The sequence below is a fragment of the Arvicanthis niloticus genome, chromosome 10 (genome assembly GCF_011762505.2).
Source record: "Arvicanthis niloticus isolate mArvNil1 chromosome 10, mArvNil1.pat.X, whole genome shotgun sequence".
Classification (NCBI taxonomy): Eukaryota; Metazoa; Chordata; class Mammalia; order Rodentia; family Muridae; genus Arvicanthis; species Arvicanthis niloticus.
The window spans coordinates 73,296,559-73,320,828 of record NC_047667.1 but is presented as its reverse complement, the minus strand read 5'-3'; the positions used below and the strand labels follow the sequence as shown (position 1 = coordinate 73,320,828).

Here is a 24,270-nt window from a genome sequence, read left to right as displayed (position 1 = left end):
ACAAGGGGGAAGGAGAATCTGTCTACTTACCTTTCATTGATTGAGTCAAGAAGCCCTCATTAACTGCACGGTAAGTCATGGGGATACCAAGGAGGACTGTTAAGAAATGGGTGAAGCTGGCCCTTATCTTTCCAATTCTAGTAGTCAGTGTGGCGGAAGCTCAAGTTAAAAGGCTATGATGGAGCAAACCAGCACATGAACAACAAGGAGCATGGGTGATAGCAGTGGAAAAGCAAACTGGTTCACTTTCGGGAGCTTCCCTGACAACAGAGTAGGAGAAAAAGCAAAACAAACCAAACCAAACAAACAAACAGATCCCGCTACTGGTCAAAGAGCTGCAGGAGACCTGGAATTGTCAAATCAGGCTCCCCCAAAATGTTTCAAAGCACAGTGTGTCTTCTATAAGGACACTCCCACTCTCAGAACTCTATTAAGCTATCTCTCCTAATCAATTCGATACTGCGTGTTTTGCCTGTAATGCTGTGTATGTTATCAGCACTCTACACAGAAGAGATGGCGGTCACAGTTAGAATTTGTAGTATTCCTATCAGCCCCTATTCTGCTCTTATTTCCTTCCATTCACCCCTCTGGTGCCGCCTTGGCAGGTACAGTTGGTTGCCTTTATTTGCTTATACGTGTGTATGCTTAGCTCAGGGCAGGATCCACCAACAGAACCTTCCTGCCCGTGCTTGTCGCAGGCCATCAGAAGCACTGCAGACAGCAGCAGCAAGTTCGGCCTGAATCATGTCTTCCAATCTTGCACAGGCTGCCAAGAAGCATGAGTAAGAGCTCAGCAGTGGGGTGGTGCAGGCAGCGCAGGCTGGGCGGGGCCAGGCCGGGAGGCCTAGGTGTGGCCACAGGTGAGCACTGTTCCCCAGGCCCGAGAAAGAGCAGAGCTTTCACTGCCTCTGAGCTTCTTCGGGCCTCTTCCCCCTCTTGCAGCTCATTTTCCGGGATACCTGCAACTTAAGGTAAGCCAAGGGAGGTCGCAGGGCTGTTGAGTTCCCTCTCGAGGGCAAGTCATAGAATAGTTAGGGGGTTGACTCCAAATGTTGAAGAAAGTGCTTGGGTTTCATCACCGGGTAGCCTGGTTTCAGTAAGATGAGCCTCGGTGCCAGCTCCTAAGGTTGTTGTGTGCCTAAAGTGGCTCTGGGGGAAACTATCACCACATAGCCACCTACATTCAGGATATGAAGAAGGCGTAGGACAGGAGGCTTGGCTGATGGTGCTGTGGGGGAAACAGCAGCGATTCCGGGGAGACAGCCCTACTGGTGAAGTGGCAGGAACCAGGATGTACGTGAGATGCCGGTCTTTGAAAGGGTGTGGTATTGAAAGCCGAGGGAAGGTCGAGGAGATGGGAACTGGGGTTTACCTTCCCAGTAGATGTTGAGGGATTGAAATTCTTGTCACTTTAAGTGTTAGGTCAGTGATCATTGTCTGGCACCTATGTTCTAGACAGAAATCATCCCTCCTTGGTCCTTTTTAGATTCAGCAAACTTGTAAAAAATTGTGTACAACATAAATCTTAAACATTTGAGATGTAATGGTTATTATCTTTTCCTGATGGGCAATAATAATAATAATAATATAAAACAGTAATAAAAACAATGATAATAATAATAGTTTAATGCCTTTGTTCAAAGATTTCACACTGAAAACTCCATTTAATACAATAGGTTGCTTCATTTACCCAAATTTGGATCTCAGAACTGGGGGACCTTGACCAATTTTTGCTCAGTGGCAAAGTAGGGTCTAAAGTCACATGGCTTGAAAGGTGGGGTGACTTAAGTGGAAGAAGGTCTTCAGACTGTTCTCATGACACAAGTTCTGAAAACATTTCGTTTTACATCTTTCTTGTCCCAAGAGGCTCTTTAACAAGATTGTGTTACATGCCTCAGTCACCCTTAAGTAAGTGCAAGTGTGGATGAGCTCTGACATGGGTGGAGAGAAGGAAGCCTACAGAAAGGGAGTCTAGAAGGTGAGTCAGTGGCTTTGTACCATGCTTCCTCACGCCTCACAGGGTGCCATTTCAGTCCCTCCGGGTCTGGGGTTGACTTTGGAGCATGCAGTCTCAGCAGTTTGGGCTAGCTAGGTGTGGCCTGGTCTGGCATTGTCTGGCAGTGACACAGCGGGTCAACAGTGAAGCTCAGACTTCCAGGAACCAGGTGCTGCCATGATGGCCAAGACTATATGAGACAACGTATTTAAAGACCTGGTGCCAATGTTTGTCCTCCAAGGATGAGAAAGTGGTCCATAGAGGCTGCTCTTATGCTTTGGGTCATATTATTGCCCAAGGACCAGTCACATCAAAGCTCCAAGGGAGATGGGCTTAGTGACAGATGCTTGGGATCCCAGCCTCTTGGGAATCTGAGGCAGGAGAATGGACAAGTAAAAGGCCCAGTTGGGTGAGGAAAAGAATTCAAATCCAGCCTAGACAACATAGAAAGACTTTTTTTTTTTTTTTTAAATACAAGGTAGACTAGAAAGGACTGGGGTCATAGCTCCATGGTAGAGCCTAGTGTTCATAAAGCCCCAGGCTCCATCTTCAACTCAACAGTGAAAGAATAAATAAATAAATACCTAAGAGAGGCCTGTGATCATCTCCATCCTGAACAATGAGGCAAGCTAGGCTACAGACCATCCATAGAGGTGATGCTGAAAATCACACATAAAATCCTGCTTGAGACAGGGTCTTAAGTTATTATGTAGCTCCACAAGCTCACTATGTAGGGTAGGCTGGCCTTGAACTCAGGGCACTCAAGGCAATCCTCGTAGCTCAACCTTCTTGGTTTTGGTATTACGGCATGAGCTATCAGGCCCGGCACAATTTGTTTTTTATGAAATGAACAACTATGCAAGTAGGCCCCTGCCCCACCTCTGTGTATGAGAGTTCACAAGTGTGTATATCAGATGAGTGTGGCAGATCGTCTGCAGATAGGATGGACCTATATCATTTAACTGTGGGCATGTAGGACAGCAGTCATGAACCAGGCAAAGTGGACTGTGTAATCACCCTGCCCATCCCCATGGGCCGACCTTTATCTCTCCAGACTGGCCACTGGCTTGGTGGTTAATACTTGGGAAATCCTTATGTAATAATAATCCTTATCATAAGCTATCAGTTCAGAGAAGTGAGTTTTCTTCCCTCTTCCTACTGCATGGGACTCCATTCATTCATTTCATTTTGAATTGAAACAGAATTACATCATTTCCTCCTCTCTTTCCTTCCCCCAGCCCCTCCCTCTCTCAAATCCCTTCCACAACACTCACTGTCAAATTGATAGCCTCGTTTTCTTCGACTGTATTTGTTACACACACACACACACACACACACACACACACAGAGAGAGAGAGAGAGAGAGAGAGAGAGAGAGAGAGAGAGAGAGAGAGAAGAGACACAGATACACACACAGACCACACAGAGATCCCCATATCAGCCTCTCTGTGTGTCTACAAATATGTTTAAATCGAGCTCTATGAGCATGCTTTGTTGTTTGTGTGTCTATGATTTCAAAGCTGACCACTCTGCATTGGACAGACAATAAAGGGGCTCATCCTTAGACAGGACTTCTCCCAGCAGTCACTAGTTCTTTGTCTAGGTATTGAGCCCGCCAACCCCTCCCCCTTGCATGTTAATGTGTCCATTGATATTGCCATTGTTCTGGTCCTGCTTATGAAGCCATTTATAGGAAAGACTCTCTCACAACAGTCTTCCTGGTATCCTGGATCTTACAATCTTTCTATCCCTTTCCCTAAAATGTTTCCCGAGTCATAGATACAGGAGCTATGATATAGATGTTTGTGGGGGTTGGACTTTTTATGATCTGTCAATTTCTACATTGTGCCCAGTTGTGGGCTCCTGTGTTTTTCTGTAATTTGGTTTCTCCCATTTGCAGTAAAAAGAAGGTTTTTTTGCTGAGGGAGATAATGAGGAGGGGCTTCCAGCTGGTGAGGAGAGAGGGGCCTTAATATAGAAGAAGAAAGGGCGACAAGGGACAAATAACAACAAAGTTATTTAATATGCCTTGAAGAATTACATTATTTTACATTAATTAAAAATTATATACAATACATAAATGTATATATACACATATATACACATCTATCTATCTATCTATCTATCTATCTATCTATCTATGAATCATCTACCTATCTTAATGGAAGTTAAGCCACTTGGGATAGAGCCAGGCACAGGAGATTCACTGGGAAGATATGAGAAGAAGGACACATGGTACCTGAGCACAGGTAATCAGCCATGTAGAAAAATGTAGATTAAAAGAAATGGATTATTTTAGTTATGGTACAATAAGAGAAAAATCCCAGCTATATGGCCAAGGTATTTGTAAATATATATTGATTTATTTCTTATTTCTGGGAGCATGAGGCTGAGAAGAACAAGAGCAAACTTCTGCAGTCACTCCCATGCTTCCAGAAAATACTATGCAAGCTGCCAAGGGAGGGAAGCTGTTGGTCAGTTCTGCTCAGCTGCAGCACTTAAGAACCCTGACAATTACCAGCATGGCAGGGTGTTTAAGATGTCAGTGGCGCTCACTCCGTAGTGATCAGCGGCTGGTCTAACTGCACCTAAGGTCCACTCAACAGGAGGAAGGTCACATCTTGTCCCGGAAACCTACCCAGCTTCCCTGAGCTAGTAAAGCCATGGACCTTAGTGGAGAACCTGCAATCACTACGTTGATAGACCAGCATAAGTCTTTACTATATCCTAAACCGTATCTTTACACCCACAGATTTGTTTGCATTCTCTCTCTGACTAAGACCTTATCCCCCAATATGACTCACTTGGATGTCAGGGCTTCTCAGGAGGTGTCCCTGAGATTTCCTCTAGGGCTGCGGTGTTGATGAGAGTCTCCATGGTAACTAGTACACTCTAGTATCACTCTTAGGCCACTAGCTGATAGCTTGCTGGAGGCAGAAGTTACTATGTGAGCACCTTGTGTCTGGTTTTTTTTTTTTTTTCAGTTGTTTTGATTTATTTATGTTTATTCTATATGTATGGGTACTTTGCCTGCATGTATGTCTGTGTACTATATGCACACAGCGCCCATAGAGGCCATTAGATCCTCTCAGGCAGATGGTCATGAGCTAACATGTGGGTGTTGGGAGTCAAACCTGGTTCCTCTGGAAGATCAGCCAGGGCTTTTAGCTACCGAGACATCTCTCCAGCCATGCCTTGGGATTCCTAATGCCTACTTCTGCCTGGCTTAAGTTAGGTGTTTATGTCATATAGAGCTAATGAAAGAATTGAAACACCAGAGGGAGAAAGGAGAACCAGGGCTCCTTCAAGTAGGAAAACCTTAAGGGTAAAGTCCTGTGTCATTAAAACCAGCCAACTAAACAAACAACCGCAAAATCCAAACAAAAGCAATATCCCACCCCAACACAGAGGGTATCTTGGCATCTTTGAAGGAGCTCATTTAGGATACAGGAGTTTGGGAACTTGAGAGGCTTCAGAAATAACAAATGCCGGCCAAAGCCCAATTATGAAGAAAGAAGGTGGGGAGGTGTGGGGAGGCCGGGCTGGGAGCCAGGAGAAATGAATTCTAGGTTTGGCTTTGCCACTCTCACTCCTGCGTGGGTGGCCTGGGAGAATCAAGGCCTCCACTTCACTCATTTACAAAATGAGAGGTGGGGCCAGACTAGATCCTGCTGCAAGATCCCGTCCTACTTTAAAAGGTGATTATACAATACCTCAGCAAAGAATGGCAGGAACATGTCTCTTGACTTCTAATTCTCATTTTTTTTATTAATTAAAGAATTAATTAGAATGTAATCACATCATTCTCCCTCCCTTTCCTCCGCCCAACCCTTCCTATCCCCTACTGCTACCTCTCAAGTTCACAGCCTCTTTTTCTTATTGTTATTTTCCCATAGATTTATAAACACATAAACATGTAAATACAACCTACTGAGTCTACTTAGTGTTGCGTGTATGCTTACGATTTTAGGGCTAGCCGGGCGAGTACTGCAGAAACAATGAGTGGGGTCATCCCCTAGTAAAAAAAACTACAGATTTTTGAAAACTGACTTTGTCCTACCTACTTGAGGAGTTATTGACTTTCTTCCTAGTAAGATAAAGGTTACTTTAAAACTCCTAAGTGGTTTTGAATGGTGCAGTTTTTCGATTAGAGTAAAATAGAATATATATTAAAAAAAAAGATTCTTGAATTTTCATGAAAATGAAAGAAGACAACCCTGCAAACAGGTGATAATACGGAAACAAGTGACTGACTTTAGCATTTTGAAGCTGAGCTGTCAGCCATGGGAACCTACTGTGTGGGGCCTACTTGTCTCTGACGTGGCATCTGACAGTTTTCAAATAGAATCTGTTTCTGCAAAATGACCTGTGGAGACACTTCTCACCTTTTCTAGGCATTGCTGCCAACATGCTGAAGCTTTGCTGTAAACTCTTTGTTTTACCACACGGGGGGTGGGTGTGGGGTAGGTAGGGTGGGGATGGGTGGGGGGGAAGGTGTGCCAGCTGGCTGTGTCTGAGGCCTCTCTCAAGCCACTTTGGACGACAGCAGCTTTTTGGTGCTTTCGGGTTAGTTGGAAGAAATCACAGAGCCACTGATAGGATTTCCCACGTGACATTTTGGTTGATTTCTTATTTATTTATTTAATGTTTGAGTGTTCTGTCTTCACATACACCAGAAGAGGGAATCGGATCCCATTACCGATGGTTGTGAGCCACCATGTGGGGGCTGGGAATTGAACTCAGGACTCCTTGCCACTTGTCTAGTTGTTGTGACAAAATGCCAGAGGCAAACAATGTAAGGAAGACTACGTTTCTGCTGTCTTTCAGCTGGAGAGAAGATGTAGCTCCGTATGACAGGGAAGGAACAACAGCAGGGACCAGGGACTGGGAGGCTAGTAGCTCTCAATCCCTGTCAGGAAATTGTGTGACTGTGGTTCTGCTCAGCTTGCTTTCCCTTTCTTACTTCGTCTGAGACCCTGGCTCCTAGCACAGGGACACCCATAGTTATGGTGTTTCTCTGCCTTAATTAATCTAATCCTGAGACTACCTCACAGGCATGCTCAGAGATCTGCTTCCAGGGTGACTCTAAGTTACACAAGTTCACAGTGAAGATTCCCATCACAACACTTTGCACATATATACAGACCTTACCTTTGACACTTCTGGGCTCTAATGGGCCATTGTCCTATAGAAGGTACCTCAGATATTAAGGGCTGCTACCTTTCTCCGTAGCCAAGAAAGACTGTCTGATAAAGGAGCTACTTGTCAGGAAGATAGACAGGTTTGGACTTCAGGTGCTGAAGTTGCCATGCAGAAGAAGGTTCTCTGTGGAAGGGAAAGTGGGGCAGATAGGAACCTGTCAAATATGCATCAATTTATAGTTTTCAAGCAAAACGTGGATCCAAGCATCTTGGAGTGCAGCACTGAGATACTTTGAAATTAGCCTTATTGAAAGCTGAGAGAATCTTTATGCATAGTTATTTAGGCTAAGTGTATTTCTGTGCATGTTGAAAGGCAGAGTGGACATTTCCTTAGGCTTGGACATGCTTCCTGGATGTAGCACTGACAAATTTGCAGGGAACAGAGTTTAGGTTTCTGTAGTCACTTCATACCAATTCACACTCATGCTGACTTGTGCTTGTGGTGAACTAAGAACTGTCAGTGTTACAAATGCTGCTACAGGAAGCCCGAGCTCTTGTTGTGAATGTCTCCTGTGTGTATTTCTTGGACCTGAAATGAAGAGTCTCTCATAGCTTCCCTCGTGGCGAGCAGATGGCTCAGAACTGTTGTGGTAGTATTTTAATTTACACAAATTTCCCCATTGTCTGCTGCGACCCAACTTCCTTGCTATCTGCCCCATTGGTCTTGATTCTCTAATGAAACACACACACACACACACACACACACACACACACACACACACACACACTTATATTTAATATGTCTTAAACAGCACAATGGTTGGGTACTTCCCAACCTTCCTGTGGCTAACACACTTACCCCTCTGATATTTCTTAATTATTTCTTACTAAATCCTATATTGCATCGTGGCCGCCCAGGACCCAGGCCTACAACCTTTTAGGGCCACGGTTCCCAACTCTTACATGGCAGTCTCTCTGTCCTGCACGTCTCAGGCCAGATCTTTCTGTTTCTCTGTCATGGCCATGTGACCATTCTCCTTCCTTTTTCTTCTGCTTCCCTTCCTGGGAATCTCAAGTCCTGCCTCTGTTTTCCTGCCCAGCCATTGGCCACTTGCAACGTTATTTACCAGTTAAAGCCAGCTGGGGGCAGGGATCCAGAGCGTCTTCCATGCAGATGTGCGAATTCCCATGTAATTTGGGAACCCAAAATGTAAGCATTAAACCAAATCTACAACACAGAAGCCTCCACAGACAGCAGGCAGCTCTGCTATGTATTTAACATGAGTCAGCCTCTAGGCTGGGGTGATGCTGTTGTCTCTTATCAGAACCCAGTCGAAGAGAAGGAATAAGACTTGACCTTACAGAAAGTATAAATGCCCAACCTAACTTTTTGTTACCTTGTGATATATTTGCAATAGGGCATTATTGCAATATAATGCAATATAATATAATAGGGTATATTGCAATATACCACAAGGTAACCAAAAGTTACCAAATAGCCTAAGGGGCATATTCATCTGGGGCATGAGCAGAAGGAGGAAGTCACGGAGCATGGTTGCTGGTCACCAGCTGGACAGGAGGTCAGGGAGCATGACTGGTGGTCACGCGTGGACTCAGCTTTGTCTTTCTTTTGCTAATAAACACACTTTTTGGATTCTGAGGGATAATGTGATCTATTTGAGTTTATTCTGTATACAGAACTTTGCAGAGAATTCTGAACTCCAATGTGAAGATTAGGAACCCACATTTTGACTTTATTCTCCTGCCTGCATTTGGAATTTCTGTGAAGGTCTAGGGTGCAAATTGCAATCCTTTCCATGCACTTGACTCTAACACACCTGTGGGTCCTAGCTAAGGAAGCCTTTGACCTTGAGTCGTAAAACTGTCTTTTTGACCTTGGGGTTCACATCCTGTCCAAGGTATGTGACAGTTTCCTCTCTTTGTATGTGTACAGGTTATCTTTTCTTTTTGCACATGTCTCTGTATTTTCTGTTCTGTTTTTAGAAAGACACATCACATTAGATTAGTCCCCACCTAACTTCAATATAACCCCATTTTAACTAATTAAAAATGCAAAGCCCCTCCTTCCAAACAATATCATATTCATTCATAGGTGTTAAGAATTAGGAATTCAGTGTATCTTTTTTGAGGACAAAATCATACACTTAATTTTAAATAGAACTAAATATTAAATAGAACCATACAGAGATGCTGCAATTAGTTTTTTTGATATAACTATTTTGTATGATTTAACCATAATAGTAATTGAAATATGTGATTTTCAAAGTAAACTGAGTGTTACTGATGTTATAGGTTGCTCTGGTCACTTCCTAAGGAAGTGACACATGACTGGGCTCCTGATGCTGGCCATAGCGACTGAGCAGAGTAAGACACCATGGGCCTCAAGGCATCTGCCCAGATGTTTCTTCATGGCTGCCTTTTAGAATCCACACTAAGTTTCTTCTTGTCTCCAGTCCAAAACCATTGCTTCACTGAACTAGAAGTCTTACTATTGTTGGCAGGATGTAGCCAGGAACACATTTTGCATGGAAATTAAGTTTTGTGCTTGGTTCTAGGCCCAGGATGGATGCCCTGAGACTGGCAAATTCAGCGTTTGCTGTTGACTTGTTCAAACAACTATGTGAAAGAGAGCCAGCAGGAAACATTCTCTTCTCTCCAATATGTCTCTCCACTTCTCTGTCCCTTGCTCAAGTGGGCGCCAAAGGTGACACGGCAAATGAGATTGGACAGGTAAGCTGCCCATGTCTTGTTCTGATTTTGAATGGGGATAGTTACTGGAATTCATAGTCAGGGCCTAAGAGAAAAAATGTGTGAGTGAAGCTATTCGTGACTGAGAACTGTATCATTTCCAGGGCTCTTTTAATCTATTCTAAATGTAAACACTCATTTAGAGGTAGCAGAACCTATATTTAGAACAGGTACCAGATTGGAATGGAGAATATCGGACCTGACAGGTGTTCCATTCACCAGTGGCTGTCATCAGGTCACATGACATCCCTTCCCTGACATATTTGAAGGTCAATTAAAATGACTTATTAAATACTCCATTGCACATACCCCTAGTAAGTGAGGAAAAGCTATCCCCTGCCCCCTGCCCTACATTCAGAGAACAAAAGCACTGTTCTTCAAACACAATTTATTTAGAGCATCCAACTTAATATTAAGATGAAAGCACAATTGCATTCTATCCTAGAATAGAGTATATGCAGTCTCAGCAGTAACATCTTCAGTGATCTATCGTCGAACTAGCATACAGGAGGAGAATAAATCGCTTGAGATCTCATTTGAGAAGCGTGGAGTAAAGTAAAATTTCCCATGCAAACACATACATATGTATAGAGATGTTTCAGGGTTTCTTTTGAGCTATGCTTGATTAGCCTTGAAGTTCTGGGACCTTCGAATGAGACGAGTTCCTTGATTGTTGTTGTGAGATGAAGTTTTAGAGAGCAGGTGCACTTTCCAATTCCTTCCTACTATTTTCTTTATGCAAATTGATGTAAGGTTCAAAGGAAAAATAAAACACCTTTCTTGTCACAAATTCACCAGTATTTAAAATAGAATCACCTGCTTCACCAGTATCCCTCAAATTATGACCGATCCAATGTTGACTGGGTCAGGATGAGAAACTGGGGGAGGCAGAAGAGACCGTCTCAGTCCTGGGGAGAGGGCTGGACCGTTTGAACTTCTCATCTCAGTATGCTGGAAACCCAGCTTCCACTCTCCAGGTTTCTTTCATCTCTTTTTCTGGAAGGACTGGGGGGTTTGTGAATGGGGGTTCCATGCCTCACCCACAAGGAAGATGTTTCCCTGAATGTGACCTGCTTGTCTTTTCCATCACATCTGGTCTTTTTGAAATATTATTTTTCTTATTTCTTGAGAAATTAAGTATGTGTGTACAATGAAACGTGACCATATCCATCCCTATTTACCCTTTCTAACTTCCTTCACCCCCCCCCCCAACTCCCGAACATGGCCTTTTCTCAGCTTCATGTCTTTTTTATTTCTTATAATCTATTTAGTCCAGTTAGTGGTGACTGTATGTGCAAGGTCACCCTCTGAGGCATGGAAAATATACCAGTGGCTACATACACTCTGAATTCTGATTGGAGAAGCCCCTTTTTGCAGTGGCCAGCAGTCATGCCTAGATGCATAACTGATCAACAACTGAGAATAAGAAACCAGTGCTCAGTCCTACATGGGGCATCTCTCTTGACCTCTTTTGCCCTCACAACACCAAGGCTCAGGAAATTCGAAAGAGGAGCAGGATAGAATGTAAGTGGTGGAGGGTAGGGAGAAGTGCAGTTAAATACAAACCTCTGGATTAGACTTGGTTAGCCACACATAAACTCCCAGCAGCTGTGGTCACCTGCACAAGTCCCATATAAGGATCGATGCAGCCCAAATCCTGGATTGATGGGGAGCTGATCTCTGTGCCTCATCCTTACTGAGGACCTACTGATGCCTGAATCTGGGGATCCAATTCAGGGCCTCATGCTTGTAGGGCAAGCACTGTGTCTCCTCAACCCCCAGGACAATGTTTTTGTTTTGTTTTGTTCGTTTGTTTTTAATAATGGAAATTTTTTCTTTTAACAGGTCCTTCATTTTGAGAATGTCAAAGATGTACCCTTTGGGTTTCAAACAGTCACTTCTGATGTCAATAAGCTCAGTTCTTTCTACTCTTTGAAGCTAATCAAGCGTCTCTACATAGACAAATCTCTGAACCCGTCTACAGTAAGTTCTTTATAACAGTAGTGCGAGACCTTTGCCCAGAAGGGGCATTTTACACTGCTAGGTTTCCTTTCTAGAGTGACAGCTCTGAAGCAGCCCACTGCAGATGTTGAATGTAGGGGGTGGGGAGAGGTGTTGAAACAGCAGTTACTTCTGTTCAGAATACAGGGAAGTGTGTCCCCTTTCCCCAGCAAGCATTGACAAGTACTCCTCCTCCTCGGTTCTGTGAAGAAAAGAGATAATGGAAGCTCTAACTATCTAGTAAATGGATCTTCATATGCGGCTCGAGACAATTTTCAATAAGCCCTCTCCTTAAACACGGCACACATGGCCTGATGATGTCTTAAATTCCCCAATTCAACTTTTAACGTGGTCCAGATATCTTTTAGAATCAGTAAGAAGATAACCACTACAAATGATCAGTTTTCATCAGATGTGAATTGTTGTTTCCCTAGGTTAGTTAAGGACATTTGTACAAAGCTGCTGCAGTCATTTAACCCAAATCCTTTCTTGAAGCAGTCATCTGAAGAACGTTATGGTCCACTCTTGTTAGACTCCAGAATGTAGCATCAGACGTTTGAGATCTCTATTTAAACCCATAACCAGGATTCTTGATGACGGGATCCTCCCATCTTTGCTACTGCAGGGCTGACCCAGCTCCCATTTCCATGGTCAGAATTTCAAGCTTCTAGATCACCAAGCCACATGTCCTATGGCGGCATGGCAATATTCTGCATTCAGTATTTGTTTTTGTGTAAGATCTCTGGGAATTAAGTTACTAGACATTGTTGTCACTTTACTCTTATGGCTCGAGGAGACATATGCTCAGCTACTTTTATTCCAGCAGTCACCTGGGAAATTAAAGAAAATTGAGATGTGAGTTTCATCTGGCCATTGAAACATTTAAAAAGCTCCCTGAGTGATACTTAAAGACTTTTGTCATTGGCAATGACAGTGGAGGCTCCTCACCTCACTGTTTTCCTGGTGTTCTTAGGTAGTGCTGGCTGCCTCAGTCAGTCCAAGGGTGGGCTTCAGTGGACCAGAGCTACATCAGTTGTCTAAGACTGTTGTTTCTGCAAAGAAATTCAAGGGCAGACTGATGTGGCATTCAAGTTTTCTTAGCTTGCTTGGATTTCACTCCACAGTTAGAATGATTTCACCAAACTAGGAGCTGAAGCCTTTCTTCTTTTCTTTTCCCATCATTTTCCCTTTCCTCAGTCTTCTCCCCTCTCCCACCCTTCCTTTATTCTACTTCTTTCCCCCTTCTCCCCTCCTTTTCCCTGTCTTCTCTTCTTTTCCTTCTCCCTTCCCTTCCCTTCCCTTCCCTTCCCTTCCCTTCCCTTCCCTTCCCTTCCCTTCCCTTCCCTTCCCTTCCCTTCCCTTCCCTTCCCTTCCCTTCTGTCCCTCTCCTCCTTCTCTCTCCTCCTCTTCTCTTTTCCCTTCCCATTTCCTTCCTTTCTCTTCCTCACTTTGTTTTCTTTTGCTCCTCCTGTTGGGAGCCAACTTTTAGCAGAAAGCGGCTATCAGCTTTGCAGCCATCTTGAGCCATATACCCTGACATGAGACTTGGATTACAATAGCCTACAACAGCTGAGCACACTCTGATAACATCTTGCTTTAGATACCCAGGACATTCCTTGGGTGTGTGAGATTAAAGGTGTGTGAGATTAAAGATGTGACTTAGAGATCAGATTTAGAGACAAGATCTAAGGGCATGACTTAAAGGCGTGACCAAAAGGCATGGCTTAGAAGTGAGACATATAAGGCGAGAGGCAGACAGAAGACACATCAGAGAATCAGACAATTTAGAGAGTACAATTTAGAGAACAATTTGGAGTAACAGAGATTCAGACACTAGGAGTAGGAGTAGACATTAGACACTCGGAAGAGAACAACAGGAGCACACCTAGGAACTAGAAACTAGGAACTCAAGACTTGGAACTTGGACTAGGAAGAGAGACTGAAGAATAAACGGGATTGAAACACACTCTGTCTGGTCTCCATTCTTCGAGTCCATCCTCACTCTCTCTCTTGCTGAACCCCGACCTGCGGACCGGATCGGCAGCTTGGGTCGGGATACAGTGGCCGCCAAGCGCGGAGTGGAGAGGGCCTCAACATTTTAGGCCGCCCAAAGTGGGGCAGCCTAGGCCCCAACATTTTTTGGCGCCCGAACGTGGAGCTAGTGCGGTTCCCAATACCTCCTACTAGGTAGTGCTTGCAACTATACAAGCTATAGAACAAACAAATGTGCTCTGAGGGGCACCGCCCAACTCTAAACCACTCAAGTAGTTGTTGATAGCCCAACTTTGTGGCCTCAGATCTTTTGTATCAATACCAGCGAGGTTAGGATTTGCATTTTAAACATGAGTTAGACACAGACACAACGCTGTGTTCTTTCCAGCCTTATGTTTCACACTTTAACGTGCAGATGAAACTCCTGAAAATCTTGCTAAAATGCCCAGTCTAAGTCAGTAAGTCTAGAGGCCTAAGAGTTCATTCGAACAAGAGCTTAGGTCATGCCTGACTCCTGATTTTTGGATCTTGTTTGAGAGTCAGAACCCTAAAGAATGTTCACTTATTTTTAGTGATGATAAAACTTTTCTGTTCATTGTTTTATTTTCTGTTTTACACACACACACACACACACACACACACACACACACACACAGTATTTGTTATTTGTTTTTGTTGCTGTAATAAAATACCACCCAAATTTCACAGGGTTCAACCCATAGCTGTTTGTCTCCATTTTCTTGGGCAGATACATGGTTAAGAGTATAATAGCAGAAGGCTGCTGTTCACAGCACAAAGGACCAGGAAGGACAGACTGACAGGAAATGGCCAGAGATAATATTATCTTCAAGGCTCCCACTGACCCATTTCCTTTAGTTAGGCCCTATTTTCCAAAGATTATAGAAAGTCTCAAAATGGTGCCAGGAGCTGAGAACTAAGTGTTTAAACCTTAAGCATCTGAGGCATGTTTTAGATAGAAACCACAGCTATATATTTATATTATGTATATACTAATAAAAATAAATATTTTTTAAAATAATGGAGTGATTAATATCTAAATATATATCTAATAATATATTGTTTCTTTTGTTTTTCACAAAGATGATATCCAATTAATAATTTAGTAACTGATATGTCTTATAATTGAAGAAATAAAACATCTAATAAAAAGAAAATTCTTTCTACACAATGCTTCAGGTAGTGTGACCAATTTTTGAAAATGTATGTGTAGTAATCGGCGTTTAAGGAAACTGTTTCATAGCCCAGTGTAGCACTGCGTCAGTTCCATTTACATGTGTAAAGAGCTGCCTGAGTTTGTGAATTGGATTTTTCTTTTCCAGGAATTTATCAGTGCTACCAAAAGACCATACGCAAAAGAACTGGAAACTGTTGACTTCAAAGATAAACTGGAAGAAACGAAAGGTCAAATTAACAGCTCCATTAAGGAGCTCACAGATGGCAAGTACCATTTAATGCTCTGCTGGCCCTCCCTGCTTAAGAATCCCTGTTTTAGGCTTAGAAGTATTGAACATCTGGAAGCTTCCTTAGATATTTTTAGTACACAAGCTAAATTCTTTGCTCATCAAGTCACGTCAACAACTTGAGTTTCTGGGCATTTCTCATACCAGCTCATCACTTGGCAAATTACTGTGGTGCATTGTTCTCCATGGGCCTTGTCTTGCTCTCTGACGAGCTGCTACATGCCCACATGCCCACATGCCCACATGCCCACATGCCCACATGCCCACATGCCCACATGCCCTGGTAGAGGCCCAGCTGCTGCTTTCATACTATGGGCTTTGGCAGATAGATGATGAAGGCAGGTTTTAAAGTCTGGAGATGGAACGATGATCCTTGTATCCACTTCCAACTAAAAATTCTTATAACTTTACCAAAAATGAAAGAGGACAAAAGGCTTTAGGCAAATGGAAAGGTAGAACAAATAGCATCATAGTGGAAGTCTGTCCTGAGTTCCTCAACTGTGCAGGCTGCTCAGAGTTCTGGCCTCCATCCCTGCTTCCTGTGGTGCCCTCTCAGCCCCGTCTCTGAACTTACTTCACCCCCCACCCCTCTCCATTAAAAGTCCCAGTCAATTGTCTTCCCTGATAGGGAAGAATTGGAGTGAAGATGGTTTGAGTTGCAATCAGTGTCTAGATATTCTTTCCTAGAGATGTGTTTACAGTGTTTGTACAGGGGGGGAGTCTGTTGGGAAATAGAAAGTAATTATGAAGGAGTGGCAGTCACTGCTGGCTATGGAGGGATCCACTGCTGGAGGGAACAAGCATGCAACAGCCGGCAGCTTAGATGAATGACTGCTACATGTGGTTTTCCGTAACCGTTTGCAGGCCACTTTGAGGACATTTTGTCAGAGAACAGTATAAGTGACCAGACCAAAATCCTTGTGGTTAATGCTGCCTACTTTGTTGGAAAGTGGATGAAGAAATTTCCGGAATCAGAAACAAAAGAATGCCCATTCAGAATCAACAAGGTATGTGCAGCGTGAAGCAGGAAGTAGAATCAAAGTCGTGGCAGGGTACAGGAGTGAGTCTCTGTGTAGAAAATGAAGACAAAAATCGAATGAAGTGCAAAAATCGAAGGAGGACAGAGGAAAGCAGACAAAGCAAGGTGGAGGTGTCCAGATTGTCAGGAATTCTCGGCCACTTAGGACTTACGTTTCCGACTCAGTAACTGCACTTTGATCTCTTGCTCTTTTTTTTTTTTTCTTACCTGGTAACAAAACACATGGTTTAATATTTACCCCCCTTCCCCCTCCCTTTTGTAGTGCCCAACCTAGCTCAAAGTACTTATCATATGGTTGACTATGAAGAAAAAAAAGAAGAGCTTTACTCATTACATTCTTGGAAATCATTATAGAAAGAATTAGAAACCTGTTTTTCAGGGCTGTCTCATTTATACTATTGAGGTGGATGTATTAAAACTGATATTCGTAAGTAAAGATTCTTTTTTTTTTCAAAAATAAATTAAATCAAAGAACCAAGACTGGAAAAGGCTTGAGAGAAACTAGGGAAGCTCAGGGATCTGTATGTGATGTGGTCTTCTGTCTTCTTTGGTGGGATGAGATTTGTGTGGACACTCAGACCTGGGCCAGCCCGATTGCCAGCCCGATGGGCTCTGCAGGTAAAGGAACTTACTGCCAACGCTCATGGCTTGTGTTTGGTCCCCAAACCCCATGTGGTAGAAAAAAGAGAAATGGTATTTTTTTCAGTGTGGTATTTTTCCTGACCAAGTATCATCTAAAAATAAATACTTTTTCATCATCTCTTTACTCCCATAAACCCCCCAGAGCCTCTCCCCTCCATTCCCACCCAACCTCATGATGTTCTCTCTCTCTCTGTCAAAAACACAACCAAACAAGAAAAACAACAAACACAGTCAACAACAACAAAAAATCAGAATGGACAAACAAAATAAAAAACAAAATAAGACAAATAACAAGCAAAGAATACACACAGGGAACTCATGGAGTCTGTGTTGGCCCCATATTCCTGAGAGTGAGCCTGCCCTGGAGTGTGGTTGATATACACCTAGTGACACTCCATTGGAGATAATGTCTTTGCCTCTTTTTAGCAGGTATCAGTTGCAAATAGCTTTTTGGTCAGGCATAAAGCTTTGTGTCCACGTTCCCTTCTCAGGAAGGGAACCCATCTAGCTTTAACGTGTGCAGGTCTTATGCTTGCTGCCCCAGCCTAGGTAACTTCATATGTGTATCTGTCCTGTTGTGTCTGGAAGATGCTGTTTCTTTGGAGCCCCTGACTCCATTTGGCTTTTACAGTCTTTCTGCTTCTTCTTCTCCTGCATAGACCTCTGAGTCTCGAGGGGAGGGGTTAAATAATGACATCTCATTTAGGACCGAGTGCCCTGAAGTCTTTCACTGTCTCCAGATTGTCCAGTTGTGGACTTCTTTGTTAATTACCATCTACTTCAAGAAGGAAGTTCTCTGATGATAGTTGAGTGATGCTCTGATGTTTGGATATGGCACTGTGTCATTAGTAGTCATTTTATTGCTGTGTTCCTTTAGCAGAATAATAGTAGTAGGTTTTTTCCCTTGGTCCGTGACCTATCTAGTGTCAGGTTCTTAATGCTAGAACCCAGAAGGAAATCTTTTTCAGATACTAAGTTGGTTTGAGTTAGCTAGAGTGGCTTCTGTGATTTCCCCCTTTCCCCGATGAAGTTCACATTTATACCACACTCATCCCAAATGTGTTTCCCTTCAGACAAATTTACTTTCCTAGCATTAGTCTGTGGACTTTATAAGGGCAGACACCTTGTCTTTTCCACCCTAGTGTCTACAGTGTCTTAGAACTAAGTGCTCTGAATATTTTTGGGTGAACAATCAATTTCCAAAGACCAGCTTTAATCTTCTTTTGGACAGTCTTGGGTAGTCTCTAACCTGTAATATATCCCCAAATGACTTTGACTTTCTGACTCTCCTGTCTCTACCGCTCCAACACTGGGATCATAGGCAGGAACCACCACCCTTGGTTTACGTATTCCTGGAGATTCAAACCAGAGCTCTACATGCTTGGTAAGAATTTGACAAACTGAGCTATGTCCTCAGCCCAAATGTCAGTGTCAGAGAAAACACAACAGTCCATGACTGCATAGTTTCCCAGGAAGAGAAAAAAACTGTTATTGCTCCTAATAGATTTGAAGTCTCCAGGGTTTTCGGTAAGGGTGGGGCAGATAGTCCTTCCTCCACTCTCTCCATGAGCTTTCTGACTACAGTGGACTTAATTGACTTCAAGGGACAGGAACAGTTGTCAGACTTTAGACATTTCAGACACTGTATGGCCCACAGGCTTTCAGCATGACTCTAGACATTCCTATCACTGCCTTTCATTGAGGGCTGGGGCAGCATGTACTTTACAACCTCTGTTATTACAGGGGTATTGATCACCTGGTTGTCAGTCATATCAAGATGACACTGTACATTTGATTGCTGATTTGATTGGTGGTAGGTGTTCCTCTCTGGGAAGGGCTGCCAAAGGGTCCCTGAGTACAAGTGAAATCTCAAGCATGTGGCTAATGGTGTCTCTTACAAATCCCCCAGGATCACATCATGTAATGGCAGTGGGTAGAACTAGGACTTTGGCTTTGATTACGTTATGATTTGTAGTTTTTATATTTGCCAAAATGCTAAAGCATGCTTCTGAAAGGAGAGGGAGAAGGTATGCCATCCCTTTATTCTTGCTATTAAATAATAAATCCAGGTAACATCAGAGTCTGGAAACCAAGATCCTCAGCAGAATTATAGGGGTTTAGTATCGTGATATTACAGTGTTTACCTAATGAGCAATTACATTTGTCTCTGGGCTACATGGCAACCACTCCCTTTGAATACGTTCTATTATTTTTTTTGTGTGTGTCCTTTGAACTGCATTTGCCAATCACTCAATATTTTGAGTGATGTTACTAAACTGTTTGTTCATTTGTGTCCTTTGAAGGCTGGGCTACACTGAGAACATTATAGTAAGAGCTTAACATAAAACCTATTCTGAAAAGTGATATATAGATCTCTAAGTTATGCACCTTTTATTCTAAATACCTGAGACCAGAAGAGGTTTTGGTTTTATATGTTTTCTTTCAGATTTTGTAATATTTTCATTTATTTGGTGAATTATCTTAGGGGTTAACCACAAATCTACCTAAGAAATTTGGTTATGTTTCATATACATTTAGAAACATAGTTTGAAAATAACTTTGTACATTTTCTGTCTCCATATCCTTTCCTCCTTCTTCCCTTCTTTTCCCCATCATGTGTGTGTGTGTATGTGTGTGTGTGTACATGTGTGTGGTTAGAGATTGAAGCCAGGGCTTATCACATGATAGGCAAATTCTATGTCCTTAGTCTGTTGTTGTTGTTTTTGAGATAAGGTATTTCTAAGTAGCTCAAACTGGCTTTGAATTTATTGTGTGCCTCAGGGTTGCCTTCAATTCATACTCCTTCTGCATCCATCTCCAGAGTGCTGGGATTACCAGACTCAGATAATTCCCTGTATTTTGATTGTTGTCTGTCTGCCATATGAAATATGAAGTCATATTGTCTTATTTTTCTTTTATTATATATGTAAATGATATATATAGTTCCTATAATGTAGAGTACATGGGATAGTAAAGTACATGAATAACTTTCAAGGAAGCCATCAGATGTTTAAAGGATGCATACCAGGTGGATTCTCACCTGTGTGCTTAAGCCATAATGCTCCAAAACCACAAGAGAACTTTGTATATTCCTTTCTTGACTGTCATTTCTATCTTTATTTCTTTGTCTTTTTATAATCTATATCTATGTTTGTACATATATATACATATATATATGTATATATACTCATGTGTTCTTTTATAAATCGAAAATTTAACCCTTTCAAAATGTTCTCTTCTAACAGACAGACACCAAACCGGTACAAATGATGAATCTCGAGGCCACCTTCTGCTTGGGTAACATTGATGACATCAGCTGTAAGATCATAGAGCTTCCTTTCCAGAATAAGCATCTCAGTATGCTCATTGTGCTCCCCAAGGACGTGGAGGATGAGTCCACAGGCCTGGAAAAGGTTAGGAGGCAGCTGGGCACTTAGACAAGACAAACCCGATATAGTAAAGACAGAGTCCTGTGGAGGCTCAGAGGGGCCAACCGCATATACCAAAGCTTATCTTTAAGGGGTCGGAAGTCTATTCTGTGTTTTTTAATTCTTTAAAGTGAAAAACAGCCAACATGTATTGTCATGTACGATGGACCAAATAAACTTAGTTTTCATAACATTTATAACACAAATTAGAAACGGTTGCCATATTCTTATTTACCAATGAGGAGGGAAGTCACAGAGGCTAAATAGCCAGTCTATTGGCACATGATCGATCAGTCGATGACATGAAGACCAAAGATTTGAGCCTGGGAGGAAAAGAGTCTTTGGTCTATACTCCATGCTCAAGCAGTACATAGAATGATAAATCCACTAGTTGCAAAGCTAACTGTAATGCTTTCATTATTTTGTTTTTTTTTTTTTATGACCTAGTACCAAGCGAAACTGAGAATATTAATCAACAAGTAATTGTTGTAGATTAATAAAAGAATAAAATGTTCTTTTCCCATTAGGAAATGCACTTGCACTAGCTTATGAATGACCTTAGCACACCCTTGGCTTTTATTTGCACCAGGAGGATAACACTGGTGCAGTATTTGTTTCATGTTAGTAGCAGCAGTTAGCTGCTGTCATTCTTGGTGGTAACTGTGCGAAGGTCAAGGAGCAATTTAATTTCATTTGCTCCATGAAGAATTTTATGACTAAGTTATTTTATGCTTCGTTGCATACCCATCTTTTAAACCCATCGAAATGGTTGTGGTCATCACTTTAGAATCAGAACTAGTCTAAGTTCCTATTATTAAAACCCCAGCTTTTAATTAACTTCGGTGGTGTGCCTAGATCATGCATACTATGAGCTCCTTTGTAGAGAAGTTATAATAAACGGGAGATCTACAGGAAAGTTACTAATTTTACATTCATTTCACTGTTTATGTGTGTAACATCACGATCTGTTTCTGAAATTTAAGCAAATAAAAATCATGCTCTCATATATGTTACTGAGAAGAGAGCCTTCTTGTAGGGTGGGGAAGAGAAGTCTTGCTGGCTGGTAGCTCTTACATGAGGAACTTGTCTCCATGCTGGGCTGTCTTCAAACCAAGGTTGATTTAAATTCTTTAGAACTAGACTTAACACTTACTGTTCTTAATCAAGCTAGTTTAAAAAACTTTTTACAGTTAGAAGTAAATAAAATTAAGTACTTTTCTTTTTTGTCTTTAGATCGAAAAACAGCTCAACCCAGAAACACTGTTACAGTGGACCAACCCCAGCACCATGGCCAGTGCCAAAGTCAAACTCTCCCTCCCAAAGTTTAAGGTAGAAAAGATGGTTGACCCCAAGGCTAGTCTGGAAAGCCTAGGGCTGAAAAATCTCTTCGATGAAAGTACATCGGATTTCTCTGGAATGTCAGAGACCAAGGGAGTGTCCCTATCAAATGTGATTCACAGAGTATGCCTAGAAATAACAGAAGACGGTGGTGAGTCCATCGAGGTGCCAGGGTCCCGGATCTTACAGCACAAGGATGAATTCAATGCTGACCATCCATTTATTTATATCATTAGACACAACAAAACACGAAACATCATTTTCTTTGGCAAATTCTGTTCTCCTTAGCTGGCAGGGCCTTGTCAAGTCTCAGGTAACTTGGCTGCAGTTGCAGAGCTCTGTAAACTTTGTATCCAGACAATCACTTTCTATACAATAAATTGTGAACGTTGCTGTATCAGGAAGCGGTCCATATTTGTCATATGTAACCTTCATACTAACAGACGCTTTCCACCCTAATTTCTCCTCGTTCTCCTTTGTCAAAGAAAACAGCGAATACTTGTTCTGAAAGAGAATCACTTTAGAAAATATGTGCTCTTCATTTGTCAAAGCATCCAGAGCTATGGGAAAAAAATGCAGCCTTCAAGGGAGGAATTGCTGTAGGGATGATGTGGGAGACATTATTCTCGGGGATTTCCATGTACTGAGACAAAGAATGTTCTAGAGATCTTCACTCCTTTCAAATCTTAAGAGACAATTAGAGTACAGGGCTCACAAAGGACCCTTTTCAAGTAAACTTGTGTACGTGTCACACTACTGTGGGTCCAGAAGTCTTCATGTTAAACCTGAAGAAACAGTTTTTTTCTCAAGATCCTAATTGGAGATTATAGAAGGATGGCATGTTGTAAATACTATGTACCATGGAACTCTACAAATAGCACCTGGAATACCACCCTATTAACCAATACCTTAATATTTTTCCATATATATAGACTATTCACACAAAATGAATACATATAGTTCACAAGTGATCAATTTTTCTGAAAAAAAATTGATACTTTCCATAACATACTCATTATTTCATGAAATAATGAAAATACTCATGAAATACTTTGAAGAACATTCTAGATCTTGGACTGTTGGATAAAGAATTCTGGGCCTATTTTATCTGAAGACCAAGACTTTAAAGGAAAGCTCAGCTTTTACAAAAGCTGGCTTTCATTTTCCTCGCTCTCCCACATGGTCATTTGTGTAATGCTGTTGCTGGCAGGGTTTCTAACCTGATCACAAAGTCCCTGACATCTCCAGAGCCAGCAACTTAAGATTTACAGGGATTCTCGTGATGATGAGAGTTTTGTGGCCATTGAAGGAACTTTCATTTTTTTCTAATGTGGCAGTAGGAAGAGGGAAGGGACCCTAAACCCTTAGAAAATACAAACAAAACTATTTAGGTACCCATAATTCTTTGGCATATATTTTTTCTCAATTTACAAACCTAGCTATTTCAGATAGCAGTGTGTAGTCTACAAAAATAAGTTATAAAACGGTTCTGGTAAGTCAGTTATGCTGCAACCTAATTTTAAATTCACCACCGAAAGAAAGTATTTGCTGCAGTTTTTCTCATGTGTCTTTCCTTATGCAGTTTCTTGCCATATTTTTGTAAATAAGGTCCTTTTTCTTCAAAAGGTTCAATGGTGACTTCTTTTCTGTGTTGTTGACAATAAAATATTGAATTACGTGCCTTGTTCTTTCTCCATTGGCTTAGAATGACTATCTTGAAATATAATCAAGACATTCATTTATTAGAAGCACTTATATGTGTTAATTCCTTCTGGGTTAATGCGGAGTAGAAAGAATACAAATGTGTCATGTCCTCACTGTTCGTCCTTCTCCCTGGCCATCGGTTCTTGCACTCTGAGTAGTCCAACAAAGACAAGAGCAGGCTGTGTCAGAATCATTCAAGCACTTCCACGTTAAAACCACAGCCACCCACAAGGACATATGGCTCTTCCCCAGTCCTTTTCTCTTTGGGTCCTTTCTCAAAATGTAACTTTACTAAGACCCAGAAGCTTGTGGTTTTTTCTTAGTTCGTGCATTTTCCCCTTAATGACATGCTCATTTCTTTTTAATTATAACGTTCTTGAACCTGTCTTCCTCTTTTTTTTTTTCCTTTGCACTTGTACAGGCTACCCACTCTTCCTCACTTTCCCTTCCAACTTACAAATAAAGTATGGGCTAGTTCTGGACAAGGCGAGTGAGTGTGAAGAGGAAGGAAGAGCCTGGTGCCTCCTGGCCAAGGGCTCAGGGAGCTTCAGGTGTCAGTGGAAAACATTGACAGTTTTGGTCAGTGTCTCCCTGGGATAGTCGACATTGGTGGTTTCCAACCGTAGACAACGTCTGCCCTCTAGAGGATATTTTTGTTATTACTACTGAGAGAGCATCTCTGTCTGGTTAATACCTGCAATGGCAAAAGACCCCCTTCTCTCTGAAGAGTGTTACTCAG

The 24,270-nt window shown here is 42.1% G+C and overlaps 1 protein-coding gene across 1 annotated transcript; it reads left to right on the top strand.

Annotated features, from left to right (window-relative positions):
• Positions 1–823: 823 nt before the first annotated feature.
• Positions 824–23,505, top strand: Serpinb5 (serpin family B member 5). The gene is made up of 7 exons (XM_034513675.2): positions 824–971; positions 9,714–9,888; positions 11,752–11,889; positions 15,240–15,357; positions 16,245–16,387; positions 20,307–20,474; positions 21,723–23,505. The coding sequence occupies exons 2-7, from the start codon at positions 9,721–9,723 to the stop codon at positions 22,113–22,115; spliced, it is 1,128 nt and encodes a 375-aa protein (XP_034369566.1). The 5' UTR covers positions 824–971; positions 9,714–9,720; the 3' UTR covers positions 22,116–23,505.
• The last annotated feature ends 765 nt before the right edge of the window (positions 23,506–24,270 follow it).

Coding starts and splice junctions, on each gene's coding strand:
- Serpinb5 (XM_034513675.2), top strand. CDS start 9,721: ATGGATGCCCTGAGACTGGCAAATTCAGCGTTTGCTGTTGACTTGTTC. Junction 9,889..11,751: donor CGGCAAATGAGATTGGACAG/GTAAGCTGCCCA, acceptor TTCTTTTAACAG/GTCCTTCATTTTGAGAATGT. Junction 15,358..16,244: donor CATTAAGGAGCTCACAGATG/GCAAGTACCATT, acceptor AACCGTTTGCAG/GCCACTTTGAGGACATTTTG.